A 23,165-nucleotide genomic window follows, 5' to 3' on the forward strand; every position below is an offset into this window, starting at 1 on the left:
AAAGAGTCAAAATTGTATTATCAGACAAAATTTTGAAATACAAAGAAAAAAGAAAGGCTCCTAAAATAGGTAGGCAAAAGCGAGAGGATGCTCAGGTAAAGGCTAAAAGTAGTCAAAGATAAAAAAGATGTAGGAAGAGTCTACTACAAGATTTCGGATAGCATCGAAATCCACTAGTGGCCTAAAGCTTTCAAGGTTTTAGTCGGTTAAGGAATGAAATCCTCAAGAAGAGGAAGTGCATTTTTCAAACCTCTTGAAAGTGATGAAGTTTGGAAGTTTCCAAATGTGGTTGGAGTTGGAAGAGGTTGAAATGAAAAGTCTTGTGATCTTTGGGGTAAGCTTTATCCTCACTACACAAGTTCAAAGGCCAGCCAAAACCACACACTGCCCCTCTCAGCCATTGCCAATTGCCAAATGCCAATGCCAATGCTCTACACCGCGCACCCTCTCTCTTCCCAACACTCCTTCCTCGATTCCCTCCCCCTTCTTCTACCTCCACCTTCGCTCCAAGTAAGTCCTGCACCACCCGCATTGCCTCTTAATCTCTAGCATCATAACATTTGCTGGTGCAATTATCACTTCTGGCAATGCTTCGTCACGTGCATGCTTTCCTGTTCTTGTTCTCCTTTTCCACGGCCCTCGTTGCATTTCCTACCTTGTCGTTATTGGTAGAACAAACTTCGAAGTATCTGTCAAGGCAAACATCTGTGGTAACTATGCCTTACTCTTCTGTCTCATCCCCATAAAAGGCTTACTAGTCCTCTCTCTGCATAGTAGGGGTAGGGCCCTTTTCATCTTGAGAAAATGTGTTTTTCCATCGTTCTTAAGCCGTGCTCTTGTTTTTCAACGGGAATGATGGTGTTATCAGCTTAATTTGGATGACTGCACGACCTTCGAATCGGTCTTGTTATGCTTCGTGCCCAGTCACTAGTGCCAATTACGAGGTTCGAAGTTTGGAGTGGTTGAACAGAGATATAAACGCCACGAGTACTTGTATCGTTATTCTAAAGCATCGATATAGTGTGAGTAGGCTTGCAAAGGCCCAAAGGATGATGTACGAGCTCGAGGAGATGAGTTTCCAACTTACTTTTTCTCATTCTCTTTCTTCCCTGACTGGACGTTGATTTTAGTACACAGCCAGACCGAAATCGTTTGGCTGAGGAAATAGAAATTGTGGCAAATACTTCGACGCTAAATGGCCTCTTGCTAAAGAGAGCTTACGCAGCGCATTAATAGAGCTCGGTTTAAAACAAATGAGGTTTTTGACAGAAGAAAAGGAAACCTCTAGCATTGTGGGTGAGAGCAAGGATCCCTCCCCCCCGCTGAAAATACTATTTGGAATTTTCATAAGTCGTACAAACATATGTCGTCGTTCTACTTGCAACGGACGGGTGTAAACTCCAAAGATGCTCGATTAAGCTTAGCGAAATTGTTTGAAGTCCTCATCTCATTGCTAACACAAGATGCTGGGCTGCTCATGTAGACACAGCTTATCCTCATCAAAAGCATTGAGGATAGGAAAGCTGCAATTTTGTTATGAGTGGAAACATCATACATACATGCATTCAAGACATCGCATGGCTCTGCGGTAAGTGGCTGCATAAAACATTCATGCACCTACCATAAGTTGTGGCTGTAAATAGAAGATCCACTTTCTGAGGTTTATACTCATCATGAGCTGGCTGCTCATCACATAGGGCTGAGACATATCATTCTGCTGTAAAGAGATGTTCTGACCGTAATTGCTTTGCTCATTTCGACTGCCGATTTGAATTATTGGAGGTGTCATGGAATGCGTTACCTTGCTGTCTTTGACCTTGGTTGTCCTTGAGCTACAATACTTTGCTTGCATTGCTCACCATTCTTGTGCTGAAGTCTTCCCTCTCATTACACGAGTAATGAGGGAGTATCTAATAGTGTCTACTCAAATGGTCAACTGCCATACCGATATCGGTCGGTGTCTATCATAAACACAACACATGTTGCACCATCAAGTTGACACATCATTTAATAATGTTCTTGCGTCTATTAAGTAGACAAAATAGTCATGTCTATTGTGATGACACTCCGTCCCACTTGAATAAGCAGAAGTCCTCTTCCGGATTCTCTCTTATTTCTTTCTCTTGTGTGTGCTTGCTCTTTTGCTTTTGCATTTGCATCCCCCTTTATATGTGTTTTTAGAGGATGAGTTTGGGCATGTTCTTGGACTCATCGAGATGCATATTACTCTCATTTTCAAATTGCTTCAACCTTGTCCAATGGAAGGTCAAGTTCTCTTCATGCCTTGGGGGCATGAAAGTGCCTTTTAGCTGCTCCACAAACTTAGCCTATTCAAGGATAGACTTTCTCTCTGTTTGTAACAATGACCACCAAATTAAAGCATCCTTTTGCAGATGCGATGTGGCAAGAGCAAGCTTCTCGTGATCAGTCTTGTCTTGATGAGCAAACTACAGCTCAAAATGGCGAATCCAATTAAGGAATTTATCAGCCTGCCTTGTTCTATCATATTTAGGGAATTTAATTCCCTCTCGTGGTTGGAACTTGACTCTTTTTGAAGGAGTACTCAATCTTCATTCCCAAAATTTAGAACTCTTCTCCCTAGTTTTGGGATGATGGACTGCGCAATTGTATTGCAAAGCTGAGAACCAGCTTATCAACGGGAGACTCTTCCTCTCTTCTCGTCATATTTGGATTGTAATCCATGCATGTGGGATTGTGAGCTAAAGGCATAAACTCATCACCTGCTCTTGGGTAGACTTATTTCTCCTCTCATTTCCAAAGGAGAACTCTTTATCAAGAGATTCTTGTAGGAAAGACGAAGGTAATTCTATTCGTGGGTTTCATAACCAAGATGTGTATGAGTCTCACCTAATCTATCCTCTTCAGGAGGAGGTGATGGTGTTCTTTCCCTCTATCGTTTTGGCAATGGAGGAAACAAGTTCATTATTATACCTCCCTTCCCCTTTCATTCTTTCCTTTTACTAATAAAAGACAGAAAATGACTCGTAATTTCAAAACAGAGGTTTATTTTACAGCAAAATTGAAATGCTGTAGAGTTGGTGGTACTTATTCAACTCCCGCTTCGTTTGTGTCAAAAAACAAGCTGAAATGAGCTCTTCTTCCTCATCTTGTGAGCCCTTCAACCTTGCCTTTTGCTATGAAGTGGTACACGCACTTTGGGCTGCCTAATTTGAGTGAATCAGAGGTTTCAACACCGTTATAGGGGTACTTGGTTGGTAGGTCACCCCCATTAAAACCTTGATTCAATCCTACTTTTCATCAGGGAGAATTGTGGGGGGGTGGAGGGGTCGCCTTTTCTTCACAGTTTAAGGATTTAAGGGTACATTCACATGGGGAGATTCACCCTGGTAGGATGCCCGTTCCCTGTCCAAAAAGCAAAAACACATCAAAATTTCAGAGAAAGGCCTTCCCTAGAAAGCTCAAAATTATACCACCTCCTCTCGAATTGCTCTCTTGTTCTTCTCAGACTTTCTAATTGCCCTTCTATTATTCTCTGACTTTTGCCTCTATTGCAGTAAGTCTCACACTTCTATTCTCATAATTTCGCCTATGTTGATGTCAGATCATCCTCGGGTGCCTGCGTAGGTTCTCTCTTCTTCACACTGCATCTCTTGCAAGGGCTTCGTTGTTTATGCCAATACACTGCGAGCTGTGCTCCCTAATGCTTCTCACGCGACCTACAATTCCCTGCTCGTACGATCGCCAACCCGAGCATGGACAGCCTGCAATTTCTATGGATAGCCTGCAATCTCTACACGAGCAGATTCTCCTCTTTCTCTTTCCGTCCCTAGAGTGGATTGCCACTACTTTGATACCAAATGTGAAGAACCAGGCATAAATGCAAATGGGTGCAATGCATGCAGAATTTCGATGTTGATTGGGCCCTCCAATGGGGGAAGAGCGCCCTCACGAGAGTACCTATCCTTTTTGTGAAAGAGGGGATAGATAGCAAATTGATCCTCCTTCATACATCCTTACTGAATGAAGTTCTCGTTTCAAAAAAGCTTCATTATAGGTTTTATACATTGCTTATAAACTCTCCCATGCAAGTTTAGAAGTCCTGCATGACCTGTTATGAGGTATAGTGAAACTCTTCATTGAAAGTGCAATTAAAGACAAGGCTTGCACCTCTTGGGCATCCCATTGTCTCTAAGGTGCTGATGGAGCAAGTGCGTGGCCCTAGGCTTGTTCTCCACCACGGCCAGCACCACGATCAGCTCTTGGTTGCAAAGGAGTGGTAGGAGCTATAGCTCGGGGACGGCTTCATCGCATGTCAGGTAGTTCCAGAGTCCTTTTGAAACCAAAGGATTCTCAGTCATGAAGCTCTAAAGAGAATAGTTGGTGCCATCCAACTTACCCTCTTGAGTGAGGTCTCCGAACATATCACTAGGATTTTGAGCCATCTCAGATAAGTGTACACATATATGACCTCTGGAAAATTCATTTGCTGTGAATGAAACTGCACCAATAAACTTCAATGCTCCACAAGCCAATGCTAGGTCAAAGTCTGAACAATCTGAATGAAATTTGACTTGTATCTGCAAATAAAAATCCCTCGACACGAAGGAGAAATGGAGATGAAAAACCATAAATTTCTAAGTGCAAAAGATGCTCCAACTGCAAACACAAAGTCTGACTGGAAACGACCATAGTGGACTGTAACTGTGATTTGTGAGAAAATCTACTCAGTCCCTGATTGAAGAAGGGTATTGTAGTGCAGTGCAGGAAGGCTGCAGCGTGCTCAAATTATCTCTAGAACAGGCCGAAACTGTCCAGGACAGCGGCAGATGTGGCTTTCAGATTAGGGTTGGTTGCAGGAGCTTCAAAACAGGAGGCGGATTATATGAAACCCTAGTAAACAGGTACGAAATCCTAAAGATGGAGCAGCCCTCACAAAATGCTGGACACTGCTGAAAGAGGCCTCCATAAATGGCACCTAGGTCTAGAACAGCAGCTGACCTGAACAGGTCGAAATGCAGGATTCCTTATAACAGAACCTCGCTCCCAACCTTGGAATGGAGCATGCAGGCTGGACCAGTTTCTCTGATAACATTGAACTAATGTACTGAGAATTAGTAAATAGAAATGGAGTACAAAGAATAGAACCCTAGGGTGTAACCCTAACTGGGGTTAAGACCCTTACAAACAACTAACTCAACCACTAGCTGTGGTGAAGATGACAAAACGTCAATGAGTGACAATTTACAAATGCCACTAACCACATTGACCATTGCCTTAATGTTTCTAACATGGGAGTAAATCAATACATGGTCCACACTACAATGTAGTGGTGAATCATGTGGTAACGGCCATAAAAAGATGTATGGTAATCGTGCTTCATACATTGTATTAATTGCTCCTCAAAATTGAGGGTATTAGAGTTACAGCTATACAATTCCATATAGCTTTTGGAAGAACCTTAGAAAAGACAAAGTTCATTTTAGATTGAGTGAATAAGATTTGGACAAGCTAAAGAAGGTAGACTTTCTTTGTGAATCTAGCATCAATTTGTTATAGAATTCTTCAAATCTTGAAAGCACAAATAATGGACTTAATTTGCTCAAAGGGACCTGCAAAATGATTTTGTAAGTTGTTCTTTAACCAAAAACTTGAGCTAGGAGAGTAAATCGCAAGAAAGAATTCTACATGTGATTGGTTCAGACACCAAAACTGCTCCCTCCATTTCCTCCACGTGGCAACCTCCAGCACTCTCCTTAAGTTTCTCTCCGCACAGCACATGGCTTCTTAACCGCTCAGCCCATGTCCCCTATTTTCCCCTATTTCCCCCCCTAATTTCCCCTCTTCCCCCTTTTTTCCCCTATCTTTCCTAAAATTTCCCTATTCCCCCCTTTTTCCCCTATCTTCCCCTATTTCCCCCTATCTCCCCTATTTCCCCCTATTTCCCCTGTTTTCCCCTATTTTCCCCTATTTTTACCTTCTTTCCCCTATTTTCCCCTTATTCCTTCTAAAAATCTTATATACCCTACCCCCCCCACCTTCCCTTTAATGTTTCCCTTAATGTCTATTAACTACCCCTTAAAATAATCCGACTTCTAGCCCTCCATCTCCCTGAGTCCCGACTCTCTACTTCCCAACCAACCTATGAAATTTGTGAGGGAAACATACCCAACATGCATGAACTCTAGGATGAGCTTGTGGTATTAGATGGCATGCCTGAGCTTTGGAGTGCAACGTGTGTGACATGCATGAACTCTGTAAGGACAAGTTTTGATCGTAGATCTAGACTCGCACTGAGGTACATAGTCAGTAGGCTGCTGCAGTACTTGCGTGTGAGGTAACTTTTGGTATGAGTTGTCATCCAATTTGATGCAATATACATTGGCATATTTTGCTGTTCATTACAGCTCTCACTTATTCCAGATCTAAGTGTCTTTGTGAATTTGTGCTTGTGCAAAATGTATTCTTAGTAGCTGGATCCACATCTTTCATCAATGTATTTGTTAGGTTCAATATTCTTTCATTGGTTATCTATTATTCTCCTGCATGAGAGGTATCAGAATTGTTAGGGTACAAGCCTAGATTTTCCATGCTATACAGTTATCAAGATCTATGATGACCCTATTGTGGTAACAAAGAAGGAGAAAGACGAACTAGAGTGTCATTTTGACAAAGCTGAATCTCCCAAGAAAAGAAGTGAAGATTTTGTGAGAAAACAGAATGGAAGCAAGAGTGAGCTGAACGTAGTTCACTCCCGAATGTCCACTGAACCGAAGTGAATGAAGTGTGAGTACAAGGAAAGAGATAAGGGTTTTGTTTAAGAGATAAAACCCTATCTAATTACTAACCGTAGTTAGAGATTAGACCAGGGGGAAAAACCTCTAAGAGGGAAAAGTGCCCCTAACTCACTTATTACATTACGTTGGCCACTGCCTAGAATATATTAATAATTCTAACACCGCTAATGCGGTGTACAAGGTAGTGATCAATCACCAAAGAGGGAAAAGTGCCCCTAACTCACTTATTACATTACATTGGCCACTGCCTAGAATATATTAATAATTCTAACACCCCCCTGCAATGCCAATGTGGTGTACAAGGTAGTGATCAATCACCAAAAGGAGATAAGTTTAGGGAATTGCGAAATGCCTCAAACTTCTCACGTGGAAGTGCTTTGGTGAAGATGTCTGCAACATTGTCATGTGTTGACACATAGATCATAGTGATCTCCCCTGCATGCAACTTCTCTCTGACATAATGATAATGAACCTCAATGTGCTTCGTGGGAGCATGAAACACAGGATTCTTTGCCACTGCAATAGCACTCAGGCTATCAGTGAGAATAGGAGAAGGACCCTCCAATATGAGACGATGATCAGCGAACAAACATCGTAGCCAAACACACTCAACTGTCGCTGTGAAAGTTGCCCTGTACTCAGCTTCACATGAGGAAGTAGCCACTGTAGATTGCTTCTTGCTCAACCAAGAAATGCAAGCGTTGCCCATAAAGAAACAATTACCAGTGGACTACTTGGTATCATAGTCTCCAGCCCAATCTGAATCACTGTAAGCATGCATCTGCAAGTCAGCCCCCCTGGGAAACATCTAGCCAAAACACTTTGTGCCTTGCAAATATCTGAAGATGTGTTTTACAGCCTGCCAATGTGTTGTCTTTGGGCTGTGCATATATATTTGCTCACATGAGATACTGCATATTGAATATCGGGCCTGGTATTGCACAAGTATATGAGGCATCCAACGACCTGGCTATATAGTGTGACATCAACTGATTCACCCGCATCATACATAGTAAGCTTCAGCCCCGGCTCCATGGGAGTGGCAATAGGCTTACAATCATGCATGTTGAACCTATCGAAGAGCTTTTGCATATACTTGGATTGAGACATAACGATGCCACGCTTGTCTTGTAGAAACTGGATCCCCAAATAATAATTTAACATGCCCAAATCTGTCATGTCAAATTCAGCTTTCAACTCAGCTTTGAAATCTGCAATTATATCTTCATTTGACCCCGTGAGCAGCATGTCATCTACATAAAGAATGATGACTAAAATATCCCCCCCATCCTTCTTGATGTAGGGTGCTTTCCGTAGGACTATTGTGTAATCCCTTACTTGCCTGGAATGCATCTCTTGGCATACCATGCACGTGGGGCTTGTTTCAGCCCATATAAAGCTTTGTTAAGCTTGCATACCTGAAGTGCATTGCCAGAAAGTTCAAATCCAGGAGGTTGTATGACATAAACCTCTTCCTGCAAGTCCCCATTAAGGAAAGCTGTTTTTATGTTCAACTGATGGACATTCCATACAAAATTTGCAGCCATTGCAATAATTGGCTGAATGGTGGTCATCCGGGATGTAGGAGCAAATGTCTTCTCATAATCTATGCCCTTCTTTTGTGCATAGCCTTTGGCAATCTATGCCCTTCTTTTGTGCATAGCCTTTGGCAACCAGCCGTGCCTTGTACCTGTCAATAGACCCATCTGGTTTCCTTTTAACCTTGAAAACCCACTTGGTACCAATGGCATGCTTACTTGGTGGCAAATCCACAACATCCCAAGTCTGATTTTTCTTTATGGACTGCATGGCTTGCATCCAATGCACATTATCCTTTGCTTCTTCAAAAGAGTCAGGCTCCTCTTCATCAAGAAGAGTCCTTGCATAAGCTGTCTCAACTGAAAGAGCCCCCCCTGCGTGCCTTGCTGCACTACTAGACCTACCAGGCAATGGAGCCTCAAGCCTACTCTCCCTGAGAGTTTGAAGCAACCAATTCGGGACTGTTTTGGCTGCGTGTATCTCTTAAATCTCTTGCTTGACAACTTCATCCACACCGTGAGGTGGTACAAAATCAGCTGGTGGCTGAATTGGGGCATGTGGATCTGTAGGAGGTTCCTGTAAATTATGAGTTTCAGCGGGGAACCAAATGCTATAGGAAGCATCCCCTCAAACACATCATTTGAAGAAGCTGGAATCTGAAATTTAGCATGTGTATGTGCTGAATTTTCAGAGAATATAACACTTCTACTAACAAAAATCTTGCGTGTAGCAGGATTGTAGAGACGATAGCCTTTGCTTTGTGAACTATATCCCACAAAAATGGATTTGAGTGCCTTATCTGACAACTTGTGTCTAAACTCCACAGGCACGCGGGCATATGCAACACAACCAAAAACTCTGAAATGGTCCACTGAAGGCTTTCTCCCATGCCATGCCTCATAGGGAGTGATTATCTTTAAAGTTTTTGTAGGAGCCCGATTCAAAATATAGTTGGCACATATGAGGCCTTCAAGCCAAAACCCGTGAGGCAACTTCTTACTTGTGAGCATGCATCTATCCATCTCCATGGTAGTGCGATTCTTCTGCTCAGCTTTGCCATTTTGTTGAGGTGTAAGCCTCACTGTAAGCTGATGGGTGATGCCTTTCATGAGACATATACTCTCTCCCTCGATCTGTGCGAAGTGTCTGCACCTTCAGTCCCATCTCATTCTCAACCATAGTCACAAAGTGTTTGAAATGCATAAACACTTCTGATTTTGCCTTGAGACCATAGACCCAAGTGTAGTTGGTGAAGTCATCTATGAATGTAACAAAATAGAGACAACCCCCAAAAGCAAATGTCCTCATGGGACCGTAGACATCACCGTGAATTGTAATTTCCGTGTAGCTTTCATTGCACCATCCTTCTTGAAGGGAAGTCTATGCATCTTGCCAAGGATGCAACCTTCACATGCATGAGGAGGAGGCGACTCTAAAGGAGGCAATGCATCAATCATATCATGCCTCTGAAGTGTCATTAAGCTGCCATAGCTCATGTTCCCATACCTGGCATGCCATAACTCCGCATTCTGCATCGCAGCAGTGGGAGTGCTCACTGATAATGCAAGATCGGATATTTTTTCTTATAGATCAAGCTGAAAAAGAGCCCGATACAAAGTGCGAGACAGCATCAAAGCATAGTCATTCTCTTTGTCTCTGACTGCGCACTTGTCATCATAAAAAACAACCTGAAATCCTCCTCTATTGAGTGAGGACACTGAAAGCAAATTCTTCTTTATGCTTGGCACACAGAGAACATCTGAAATTCTGAAATTTGTGCCATCAGTGGATGTGAGAATAATGTCTCCAACTCCACACATTAAATAAGAAGAATTATTTGCACAAGTCACCTTCTTTTTGGTAGGTGGTGGATGCAGAGATGCAAAAAGACTCTTCTTGGAAGTGATGTGCTTTGAAGCACGGCTATCAAAATACCAAGTATTCAGTGTCTCATTGACACTGAGAGAGCATGCATCCTTTGAAGGATCATATCTGCAATTCAGAAAAGCATATGGGTCATCATCATTAGTGGCTGTAGCATCTGAACTACCCATTGAAAAATCTGAAGTGCAAGACATAAATTTTGGAAATAGAGGATAGAATCACTCACACCTCATTTCCTCTCTAACTCATACAACACTCAAAAAACTGAAAGAGAGATAGGCCAAAACTCAGATATAATCCTCCACAATCGTGGGCAACAAAAGCTCAAGAGAGAGTGTGTACAAACAGCCTGAGTGCTGCCAAAAGATGCTGAGTCTCTTCCTCTCCCTGTGCGCTTGCTTGTGTGCAAGGCTGTAAGTGCAGGTGATGAGGAATGAGGGGGGAAATTGGAGGGGCTAGGCCCCCTTGATTTGGCCGACCAGGGAGTCGGCTCCTTGCCCTAGACACCGACCTGCCAGCCTACCACCGACCTGACTAGTCGGTCTTTGCTGGCTGGTCAGGCCGGCTTGGGTCTGCCCTATATAAGAGGCCCATAAGACCTGCTTATGGGCTGCTATTGCAGCTGCCAAGACTGCCCGTGCGCAGGTCCAGGAGCGCCTTGAACAGCGCGCCATCTTCTTGCTGCTGGGCGGGTTGCCGGACAGGTACGTCTTCTGCACTTTTCATCTTCCCTACCCCCTATGGTCTCCTGCGCCCTTGTCCTTTCAAAGTAGGGGCTCATAGGTGGGGCAATGACCTTGTAACACCCCCTCTCAATGTCACAACTGTGGGCCGATCCCCATGCGTTGAATGAGGTGCTCCAGCTGCTCCCTGGGAAGGGCCTTCGTGAAGACATTGAGATTTTGTTGTTGGTTGGGCAGTATATCAACTCTTCGATGAGTTCTCGAACAAAGTGGTAGTGGACCTCGATGTGCTTCGTTCGTGCATGGAACACGGGGTTGTTGGCGATTGCTATGCAACTCTGGTTGTTGCACATAACTGCAGTCGCATCTTCTTGGGCCACATTCATGTCCTCCAAGATCCACTTGAGCCACGGCCCACAATGCTTCACATGCCGTTGTACAGGCAGTCCTGTACTCCGTCTCTGTAGTTGAATGTGCGATAGTAGGTTGTTTCTTACTCAGCCATGACACGGCTCTTGATGAGAGTAAGAAACAATATTCAGAGGTCGATCTCCGGGTATCAATGTCACCTGCCCAATCACTATCACTGAAACCTCCCAACTCGATGCCTCTGGTATAAGTGATGCCGTAGGTGCTGGTACCCTTCAAGTACCTTAGCACCCTCATACCTACGTCCCAATGAGCCTTCTTGGGTGTGGTGGAGAACTCACAGAGCAATCCAACTGCGAAGGAAATGTCTGGTCGAGTATTGGTGAGGTAAAGCAAACTCCCCACCAAGCGTCGATATAGTGATGAATCAACTGGCTGAGATGGATCATGCAGACTCAGCTTCAGACCAGTTTCCATGGGAGTCACTGCAGCTTTGCAAATTTCCATCTCAAAGCGTTTGAGGAGTTCCGTGCAATACTTCTGTTGTGAAATAAAGATATTGCTCTTTCACTGTTTCACCTCAATCCCAAGGAAGTAGTGAAGTATGCCTAAGACAATCATCTCGAACTTCTCCATAAGAAGTCTCTTGACCTGAGCAATCTTCTTCGTATGATCCCCAGTAATGATGAGGCGGCAAATCCCCCTCTGTGTCGAGACAGAGATTTGCCTCTGATGGACTCCGTTGAAGCTCTATTTTTTCGAAGAACACATCTATCCATTGGTACCAAGCTCTGGGGGCCTGTTTCAACCCGTATAAGGCCTTCTTTAGTTTGCAGACTTTTGATGGGGATCCTGGAATCTGAAATCCTGGTGGCTGTGCCTCATAAACCTCCTCCTCCAGGTTACCATTCAAAAATGCAGACTTGATGTCCATCTGAAAAATAGGCCGATTGTGATGAGCAGCCAAGGCAATGACTGTTCGAATAGTCACCATCCTAGCTGTGGGAGCAAAGGTCTCGTCGAAGTCAAACCCTTCATACTGTTTTACTACCAATCTTGCTTTGTATTTGTCCAAGCTCCCATTTGACTTGAACTTAAGCTTGTACACCCATTTAGTCCCGATGACCTCCACTTGGTTGGTTTGGGCACTAAATCCCAGGTGTCATTTTTCAAAATGGCTTCCATCTTAGCCTTCATGGCTTCCTGCCATTCTAGTATATCCTTCGCTTCTTGAAAGGAACGGGGCTCAGCAAGTTGAGCTACCAAAGCGAAGTTCACGGAAGGAGTCTTCGTGCTTCTTTAAGACCACTGTGCTCCGGAACTGCTCTTGGGTATGTCCGTGACCCATGAGTCTGCTAATGTCTTTAAATACCATTGAGGTAGCTTCTTCTTAGTTGGAGGTCCTTTGGATGAAGTTGACTTGGGAGTTGGCTCTGGAATGGCATGCTTCTTCTCCTCCTCCTTGGGATCTTCAGTCGGCTCCACCTTGCAGATGGTGACTTTAGGTGGGGGTAACGCTGGAAGTTTTGGAACCTCCTCGGCAGGCTGTGGCTCGGTCTCTTCAAAGATCTCATCCGTGCTGATAAGTGTTAGAATTATAGATATAATTTAGCAGTGACCAATGTAATTTAATAAGCTAGTTAGGGGCACTTTTCCCTCTTTAAGAGGTTTTTTCCCCTAACCGCAGTTAGGCCACTAACTATGGTTAGTGACTACTAAGGTTTTGTCACTAGGACAAAACCTTATCTCTCACTCTTTCAGTTGTACTCTCATACTCTTCTATTGCAACTAAGCTTTCAGCTCTCAGCTCACTCTCTTGCTCTCTCTCTCCCCAAATCTTACATTTGGTATCAGAGCAGATCGTGCTCTTAGACCTGCTCCCTGCTCCCGGACTCTAGCTCCCGCGAGCTCCCTTTGCTGGCCGTACCTTCTATCTGCTGCAGCTCGTCTTCCCGTACAGTGCCGTACATGTCCGTACGGACCTGTTACCCTAGCACGTACGTACATGCGCTGACGCCCGTACTAGCACACCTGCAGTCTCGCTGTCCGTACGATTCGCCGTCCGTACATGTGATCGTACGATTCGTCGTCGTACTTGCAGTACCAACGCGTACCTGTTGTACCTGATGTTACCGTACCTGCACGTACACGCCGTACAGCAGGTCGTCGTACCTGCTTCCGTACAGTTCGCCGTACACATGTACTTCGCCGTACATCCCGGATGTGCTCGTCCGTACATCGGTACAAGCTCATCTGCACGTGTGACAGATCTGTACCTGCTCATCTGTACTCTGTCGTACAACCGTACTTGCTCATCCGTTCTCATCGTACCAGTAGATCTGGTGGTATTTGTGCAGACATTTGCAGTCTTTTGCAGTCATTTGGGTATTTTCGGATTCATAGTTGCTTGTGAAGTAGACATTGCAGGCAGATTAAGAGGTTTAGCCCAAAAATTTGGGGCTTTCTGCTGAAATTGCAAAATTTGGGGCTTTCTGTGCTTCTGTCCCTTTTTGGTTGCAATTTCAAGCTCGAAATTTGGGGCTTTCACTTTTGCAGTACAATTTCTTGCAGAAATTTGGGGATTTTGTGATTACACTGCAATTTCGCAGTGAAATTTGGGGCTTTTGCAGTTTGCTGATCAATTTGCCCCATTCTGGTTGCAATTTCGGGCCTATTTTGGGGTTTTGTGTTGGGAGAGCAATTTTGAAGATTTCAGTTCATACTGCTTTTCTTGAAGTGTTTTGCAGCACTTTTGGCAGATTCTGGAGAGTTTTTGATGCTTGGACAGATTTCTGACAGTGTAAGTGCAGAAATCTGAGTTGCATTCACAGCCAATGCTTGGCTGTGTTTTTTGGGAGTTGTGCATTTCATTCCCAGTAAGGGAATTCAGTTTTGTATCTGCTAAAATCTCTTTCTCAGATATGGCCCAGCAAAATCAGAATGATTTCTAGTTCGGTGGTCTTTCACAGGAAGACAAGTTGGATGGTACCAACTACTCCCTCTGGAGTTTTATGGTACGCAATATTCTGATTTCTCGCAATTTATGGGATAATGTGAATGGGGGTGAGATCCGACCAGCAGGTATAGCACCTAATACCCCTCCCCAGCAAGGAGGTGGAAGAGGTCGTGCATAGGGTGCAGCTGCAGGACAAGTTGTTGGTGCAGCTATATGTGTTTTGTCCGAGCATGGAAAACCGGATTGCGAGCAAGGGCAATACAGCTTTGATTGTCACAAAAAAGTGTGGTAGGAGCGGGTTGCTGAAAACCACAATCAAGAAGAAGGCGCCGAAGCCACACAGCCTCACAGGTGGCACTACACATAGCCCGATACTCAGCCTCGGTGGAAGATAGGGCGACCGTGGGTTGGCGTTTACTAGACCAGGAGATAGCTGCAGAGCCAGAGGAGAAAACATAGCCCATGGTAGAGCGGCGAGAATCGGGGTCGCCAGCCCAATCAGAGTCACTCCAACCTCGGAGAGTGAGCGGGGAAGGAGAGGAACCACCGGCAGTATATAGGAGCCCGAAAGTAGAGGTCCCCTGAAGATAGCGGAGGAGACGTCGAGCTGCCTACCAATGAGAAAGCGAAGGGGTTTGCATGAAGGTACTGAGGGTGCCGACAGAGAAGCCGAGATCCAGTCGAGTGTTAAGTAGCCAGAGAAGAGATCCAACAAGCTGGCGGTAGAGGGAGGCATCAGGATAAGCAGTGGACCCAGAAGCAGAGAGTTTAGAGTTGGGATCCATGGAAGAAGTGATGGGCCGACAGTCAGCCATGTGGAAAGTTTCGAGGAGCTCGTGAACATAGCGTTGCTGAGAGACAAAATACCCCCTCTTAGTCTGCCAAATCTCAAGACCCAAGAAAAAATGGAGAAGGCCCATATCCGTCATCTCAAATTCAGTTTGAAGAGCAACTTTAATGGCAAGGATATGATTGGTATGACTCCCAGTAAGGATTAGATCATCCACATAAAGAATGATGAAGGTATGAAGCTGTCCTTCATGAAAAAGATAAAGATTGGGATCAGCCAGAGAGCGATGAAGTCCTTGGCGGCAGAAGAAGGTATCGATACGCTGATTCCAGGCCCTAGGAGGTTGCTTGAGACCGTAGAGGGCCTTGTGAAGGCGACAGACCATGAAAGGAGAACGAGAATTATTGAAGTCGGGTGGCTGATCCACATATACCTCTTCATGAAGATCACCATTCAAAAATGCAGATTTGACGTCCATTTGAAAGATGGGCCACTGATGGTGGGCTGCAAGAGCAAGGATCGTTCGGATGGTGCTCATCCGGGCGGTAGGTGCAAAGGTCTCCCCATAGTCGATGCCGGGTCGTTGGGCATAGCCTTTAGCCACCAGCCGAGCTTTATACTTGTCGACAGAACCATCAGAGGCGTATTTTGTTTTGAATATCCACCGGACACCAATTACGGAACGGTGTGAGGGACGAGGAACAAGGTCCCAGGTGTGGTTCCGAAGAAGAGCATGAATTTCGGCTTCCATAGCCTGTTTCCAATGAGGCTGAGCCAGAGCCTGAGGAACGGTAGTGGGCTCACGAGTGGCGAGGATGCGAGACATAAGGGCGTAATTGACATGGAGGGGATCAGAAGAGGACGGTGGGGGATGGCGATGAGAGCGACGAGGCCCATCATCAGGGTGTGGTTCGGAGTAGGGATCCTCAAGACCGGAGGAGCGGAGAGTATCAATGAGCCATCGCGGAACACGTACCGAGCGGGGTTCCAAAGGAGGAGCAGATGAGGGTGGAGCCGGAGAAGGAGGCGGAGGAGAGAGAATAGGAGGTGATGTAACGGGGGACGAGGCAGGTGGAGGGAGAGAGGGCTCCGGGGCATCGGACGGATCTCCAAGAACAGGAGGAGAGTCGGAGGATGGTGGAAGAACTTGCTCGTCGAAAAGGACATCCCTGCTCACGGAGATAATGCGGCGGCGAGGATCATAGAGGCGATATCCAGTGGAGACGGAGTTGTAGCCTACGAACAAGAGCTTGTGGGACTTAGGATCAAGCTTTCCACGATCAGATTTAGGAATATGAACATAAGCATCACAGCCAAATACCCGAAAATGGGAAACATCGGGCTTAGATCCATAGTAAGCCTGATAAGGGGTCATGCCTGGGACTGCTGATGTCGGAGAGCGGTTAAGAGTATGGATGGCGGTCATCATGGCCTCGGCCCAGAGAGACTGAGGGAGTTGACTGTGAGTTAGCATGGTCCGAGCCATTTCAACGCCGGTACGATGTTTACGTTCAACCACGCCATTATCAGAAGGGGTACCTGTGTTGGCAAATTCCCGTTTGACACCATGACTACTCAAGAACCGATCAAACTCGAGAGAGGTTGACTCACCACCTTTATCAGCACGAAGAATTTTGAGGGAGTGATTGGATTCTTTTTCCACCATGGCTAGCCAGGTCTGGAAACGATTGAAAGCGAGATCCTTGTGGGAAAGAAAATAGATCCAAGAATAGCGACTGAAGTCATCAACAAGGAGCATGTAGTACGAGGCTCCCCTTAGTGACATAATCTGCATAGGGCCACATAGGTCGAGGTGAACAAGACCAAGCGGAACGGTGGCACGGCGAGAGGCATGATGGGCGAACGGCTCGCGATGTTGTTTGCCCAATATACAAGAGGGACAGAGACCTTGGCGAGTGCCGACGTTAGGGAGGCCGAGGACAAGCTGATCACGGAAAGCACGATGGAGAGCATCAATGTGTAGATGACCAAACCGATAATGCCAAAGGTCGCCAAGAGAGGTTCCTGTAAGGGAGGGAAGGGCGACAAGCTTGTAGATACCATTAGTAGAATGGCCGGTCCAAACCGGCTGTCCGGTAGCACGATCGCGGATGGTAACAGAGGCCGCTTCAAACTCAACTTTCATATTGTTTTGACAAATTTGATGAACCGAAAGGAGATGAAAGCCGAGAGACGGAACATAAAGAACACGAGAAGAGTGTTTACCCCCTTTGCCATCAGGAATAATATCAAGAGAGCCCTCTGAATGAACAGGAATAGAGTGCTTATCGCCGATGCAGACACGACCAGAATGAGGGGTGAGATCCTGGAGCAGCGAGGAGGAGGGGGTCATATGCCGAGAGGCCCCACTATCAACAATCCATTCACGAGCATCGGAGCTATGGAGAGCCAATGACTCTACTGCAGGAAGGGGTACCGAATTCAAGAGCTCAAGGTGAACAAATGCAGGAGTGGGGGTAAGGGAGGCATCAGCCGCAGCGGCCAGGGGTGCGTCAGCTCGTTTGTGTTTGCGGTAGGGACAATTGCGCCAATAATGGCCAGGAGTGCCACAGTGATTGCAATTACCTTTGGGAGCAGGACGGTCACTGGAGGGATATGAAGGAGATGAGTTATTGGCAGAGGACGGGGCATTCTTGGATCGAGATTTGGGACGGTGGGCCACAAGAGCCTCAGAAGAACCATCAGAGGTTTTAATGAACTGTTCCTCCTGATCCATCATCATGGGGACAAGTTCCTCCCAAGTGATGGTGCTGAGGCGGCCAGAGGTAATAAGAGAAGAATAGAATGCTGCATATCGACTGTCAGTAATAACATGAGATAAGAGAGTAATAGCCATATCTTCGGAGGAGATAGCCTTGCCTGCATGGAGGATGTCCTGATGCATGCTCTGCATTTTGTTGATGTGGTCCCTTATGGAAGGGGAAGTAGCCGGATCGAGGCGACGAAGCTGAACTTCCAAGGAAATACGTTTCATGGGAGTGACGCGAAGATACATGCCATCAAGAAATTCCCAAATAGCACGTGCAGAAGTAAGGTGCTTGATATGATTGAGAACCCCTGGTTGACAATTGAGAAAGATGAACGAGCGTACACAAGCATTCAATTTATCCCAGATAAGAGAAGCATGTGGCTCCTCCTCAGGTGATGGACGAGGGATCCCAGGATCAACAAACTCAGCAAGATCATAAGATTCCAATACAGACGCCATCTGAATTTTCCAAAGAGAATAGTTGGTCCCATCTAACTGCCGAGCATCTGGAAATGTAGGAAGAGTGGGAATACGTAAGGGCTTGTCAGACTCTTGAAAGAAACTGGACATAGGGGGAACGCGAAGATCCGGAGTAGAATCCTTTGTTTCATCAGCCATAACTGAAACCAGGGAGTGGACAGCAACCAGGGGCTGAAGAGAACGGGGCTGGTGAAAAGATCAAGGTCTAGAACAGGGCTGCCGATAGGCAGCAAAAAAAATATATATAGGGGGGAAGAAGAGAGCTCTGTAGTCAGTGGGAAAGAGAGTTGCTGACGAGGACAAGCTTCTTCAACTTCATCAATATAGGAGTTCCAAGATCAGAGAGTATTCTGGTGCTCTGATACCATATTAAAAATGGCAGCGGAAGATGCAAACAAACTGAAATTATAGAACCACACAGAGAACACTAGAGATAACAAAATGTGCCACAACTGATCTGCTGTAACTCAGCCCCTAAACCAGGGCAGTAATTGAAATACAAAATATCTTGAATAAGATAAGAAAACAGGAGCTGCAGGAGAGGCTGAACTGAAGCAGAGGAAAGGGAGCACAAGGAGGCTGCAGAAGAGGCTAAGCTGAAACAGCAGAAGGGGGGCACAAGAAGGCTGCAGCCTGAGAGCACGGAGGCAGGAGAAGCCTGAAGCGAAGAGGCAGGGGCCTGGGAGCGAAGAGGCTAGAGGAGCTTGAACCGAGGAGGCAAGAGCCTAGAAAAGAGGAGGCTGAAGGAGCCTGGGTGAAGAGGCAGGAACCTTGGAACAAAGGGAACTGTAGAGGCTTGGAGCGAGGAGGCAGGAGCCCTGAAGAGGGAAGATCTGCTGCGGGAGTGTGGGCAGCCAACTGAGCAGCTGAGAGGAGGCTCTGAGGGGATGGTCAGGAGTAGGCTGTGTACATGGGCCTTGAGGAGCTGCAGGGAGAAGTGAGGGATGTGAAGGGAGGGAGTCCCTTTTATAGGGAAGGCCAGGGGGGAGTCGGCCAGATGGCCTAGACCGACCAGCCTGGTCGGTCAGCCAACTGGGCCGACCAGCTGGTCGGCCAAAGCCTGGCTGGTCGGCCAGCCTACCCCCTCTGGCCCCCCTTGCTGCGTGGGAGCTGGTCGGCCAGCCACCCCTGGAGATGCCTAGTCTCAACAATGCTTGCTGGGAGGGAGATCTACTAATTCCCATGTGTCATTTTTAGCAATGGAATGTAACTCAGCTCTCATTGCATCCATCCACTCTTTGCTGTCAAAAGCATCTTTATGGCATAGAGGCTCTTCATTGCAAGCTGTGGCAAGGAGTGCAAACTCAAGAAAGTGACCATGCTGTCTATTCCCTGATCTTGTCCGGGCAGCAAAAGGCTGATCTTGTTTGCTGTCCCTCAATGTATCAAGAAGCCATCTGGGAACTTGCCTTTGCTGTCTATTGACAGCTCTTTCTTCAATGATTGCATCATGAATAGTGGGATCATTTTGTGCCGGAAGAGAAACCTGCAAATCAGCATGAGGTAGTGGCTGATTATTGCTTGGTGAAGGGCCTACAGGAGGCTCATGTTGCTGGTCAAAGTCCTCTTCTGAGGATGGCAGAGGTAACCAAGATTCAAAGGCATCAAACATGTCAACATCTGGCTTAGCTTTGCAGTCCACAAGAGGAGAAGCTGAATGTTCAGCAAAGATTACATCTCTACTGACAATAATCTTCCCAGTATTTGGTTGGTATAACCGATACCCTCTGCTCTCCTGGCTGTAACCAATAAATATGCATTTGATTGCCTTGTCAGCAAGCTTATGTCTCAGCTGAGATGGTACATGAACATATGCAAGAGACCCAAAAACTCTCATGTGTGAAAGTGAAGGCTTCCTGCCTTTCCATGCTTCATAAGGTGTAACAGTCTTCAATGCCCGTGTAGGTGATCTATTCAGCACATAGTTTGCACACATTACTGCATCAAGCCAAAATTTATTGGGCAAAGACTTGGCCTTAAGCATGTGTGTGGCCATCTCCATTGTGGACCTACTTTTCCTTTCAGAAACAGGATTCTGCTGAGGAGTGTAAGGAGTAGTACATGAGTGAATAATGCCCCGTGAAGACAGAAATGCATCAAACTGCTTAGACATATACTCTCCCCCCCTATCTGTGTTGAGGGTGACAAGCTTGCATTCTGATTCATTCTCAACCATATTCAGCCACATTTGAAAGCATAAGAAAACTTCAGATTTGGCTTTTAAAGGATATACCCAGCAATATCTTGTGAAATTATCAATGAGAGTCATAAAATATTTGTATCCCGCAATGGCATTTATCCTCATGGGGCCACAGACATCACTGTGTACTAGCTGCAATTTCCTTTGTGAGAGTTTTGGATAATTCTTTTGAAAAGGAAACCGATGCATCTTACCCAAAAGACAACCCTCACACACGTTTGGAAACGGTGTGAGTTTGAGGTACATCATTTGCCATCTGTTGTGAATGTAGCTTTGCAAGAGCTCTATAATTGAGATGACCCATTCTCTCATGCCCAAGATGAGTTTCAGCAAGCTGTGAATCTGAAATAGCAAATGCTTCAATAGAAAGTGCAGCTGAGTGATGATCAAGGTGATAAAGCCCTTTTTGCAAAGTGCCAGTGAGAACTATGGCATTGTCATCACGAAGATCATAAACTAGGCATTTGTAGCCATAAAAAATAACTCTGAAACCTGAAGTGGCAATTGCTGAAATTGAAATCAAGTTGACTTCAATTCCAGGCACAAAAAGAACATTTGTCAGAGTAACAGGATGGCTTGAAATGGATGTGAGCTGTACATCTCCAATTTCTTTTACAGCATATGAAGCATTATTAGCACATATGACAGTCCCCCCTCGAGGTGCATCAGCTAAAGAATGAAACAACTGTTTGCAAGATGTGACATGCTTGGAAGCACCACTATCAAAGTACCAGGACTGAGCATCATTAGCAATAAAGAATGCTTCAGCTTTGGAGGGATCAAATGAGCAATGGACAGCCCATGCCCAATCATCCTGAAGAGCATGTGCATGTGAAGCATCTTCCGGCTCATGGGATTCAATAGCATGAGAGGCATCAACTGTCAATCCTGCTTTCTTTTTCTCCGAAGCAATGCACTTCTTGCATTCTGAAATGTCATGTCTAGGCTTGCGACAATAGTTGCATCTTTTCTTCTTTGACTTATATGCTGTATTTTTAGATGCATGGGAGGAATTGCAGCTGCTATGCGCAGATTTTGGCTTGCCCATAGGCTTGGAAGCCTTGCCTCTTCTTGTCTGCTTTGAAGCAAATGCATGATTAGGAATAATGGCTTGTCTATTAGCTCTACTTTGCTTTTCCTACAAAAGTAAAGTAACTAGCTGATCAAAAGAATAGTGGTTTGGATTACCCATGGCCACTAATCGAAGGGTTGTAGCAAACCCATTGCAAATTGCTCCTCAGATCTTGTCAATTCATCTTCTTTGAATAAGTGATAAAACGTGGAGCAAATTAATCATATGCAAGCACAACGAAGGGCAACCTTCGCTTCAAGTGCATGCAACGTGATTACAAACTACCCAAAAAAATTTGCCCTACAATTGAATTACATTATGTAACGTTTTTCGTCCACAATTCTGTCATCCTAATTCAAGGTTCACAATGATTTTATATTGTTGATTTTTGTAACAAGAAAAGATATAAATACAATATATAAAATCTGAAAGTGTCATATGTATTGCAATTGATCATAAAATGATATACATTCTTATCATCTTAATCAAGTTGACAATTCCATAAATTTTGCAATGAAGGCTTTGATACCAATATTAAATCCCTACGCATGTCAACCACTCCCAGCAGATACCTACCTTAGAGTCCACTCATAGGTACACAATGAAAGGATCAGGCGTGTTGCTCACCTATTAGCCATAGACCTAAAGTGCGCTTACTTTACTAGAACTACATGCATAAGGTGACCCCCCTCTTGAAAGAAGGCAAATGTCCTCGATTGCCTGCAAACCAAACAAAAAGAAATAATAGCAATGGAAAAATCAAAAGCAAGTGAAATAACCAAAGCTAAAATAGAAAAATAACCAAATAACCAAATCTAAAAGACAACCAACAATGGCGCGAACAGATGAGCCAAGTCTGAAATGGGATCGACCCAACAGACCAACCAAACATGAAAGGACAGTATACCAATGCTGCCAAGAGGTCAACCAACAATGAATATGTATCTGTAGAGCCAGGGTAATAAATACAAAATACATTGCACATAAGATGCATCATAACCAAGTGACTACTAGAGGCTCTCACGGCGAAGATGCTGTCAGCAACCAGTACCTCGGGTGAAACAAAATGCAACACCAAGTGTCCTCTAATTGCCACGCAAAGTGGGCTCCAATTGGAAAGCTTCAAGGTAAAGTTGTAACACCTAAGGAGTATTGCTAACTCATCCTCATTCAACCACTTCGCATGCAACGATGAATAATTATAAAATTTCACCAAGTAGCGTCGTGCAACTTTATGTCTTACCTTCCTTTCCCTATGTGCTAGAATCTGCTTGGGTACAAGGATCTCATCCATGTCTTCCACCTCTGGCTGCATCTCCCAAGGCAGATCCGTAGGCACATCACCTTAAAAAGGCTCAAGGAGACTCACATGAAAAGCATTGTGAATCCTCCAATGGTCAAGCGAAATGCTACATCATTAATCGGCTCAGTTACCTTGAAAGACCCATAGTACCTCATACTCAGCTTAGGGACTAGCCGAGTAAGACCTCGTGTACTTTTTAGCCTTGCTTTCTGAAGACGTAGCAAGACATAATCACCTTGCTTGATGACAACGTCACGCTTGTGCTTGTCTGCTGTCTTTTTCTGCTTCTCTTGTGACTTCTGCAATGCTTGTTTCACGCTCTTATAAGTTATGTCCAAGCTCT

The 23,165-nt window shown here is 45.2% G+C and overlaps 1 protein-coding gene across 2 annotated transcripts in view; it reads left to right on the forward strand.

Moving 5' to 3' along the window:
- Positions 1 to 359: 359 nt before the first annotated feature.
- SULA (NAD(P)-binding Rossmann-fold superfamily protein) overlaps positions 360 to 23,165 on the forward strand; it is a 68,470-nt gene continuing 45,664 nt past the window's right edge. For both annotated transcript variants that reach the window (XM_087401544.1, XM_087401545.1), the window contains exon 1: positions 360 to 510. In XM_087401544.1, coding sequence (XP_087257670.1) covers positions 415 to 510 — 96 coding nt within the window. In that variant the 5' untranslated portion in view covers positions 360 to 414. The remainder of the gene's footprint in view (positions 511 to 23,165) is intronic.

Source organism: Dipteris shenzhenensis, chromosome 30, assembly GCF_047967505.1.
Source record: "Dipteris shenzhenensis isolate YYH24624 ecotype China chromosome 30, Dip_SZ_1.0, whole genome shotgun sequence".
NCBI lineage: Eukaryota > Viridiplantae > Streptophyta > Polypodiopsida > Gleicheniales > Dipteridaceae > Dipteris > Dipteris shenzhenensis.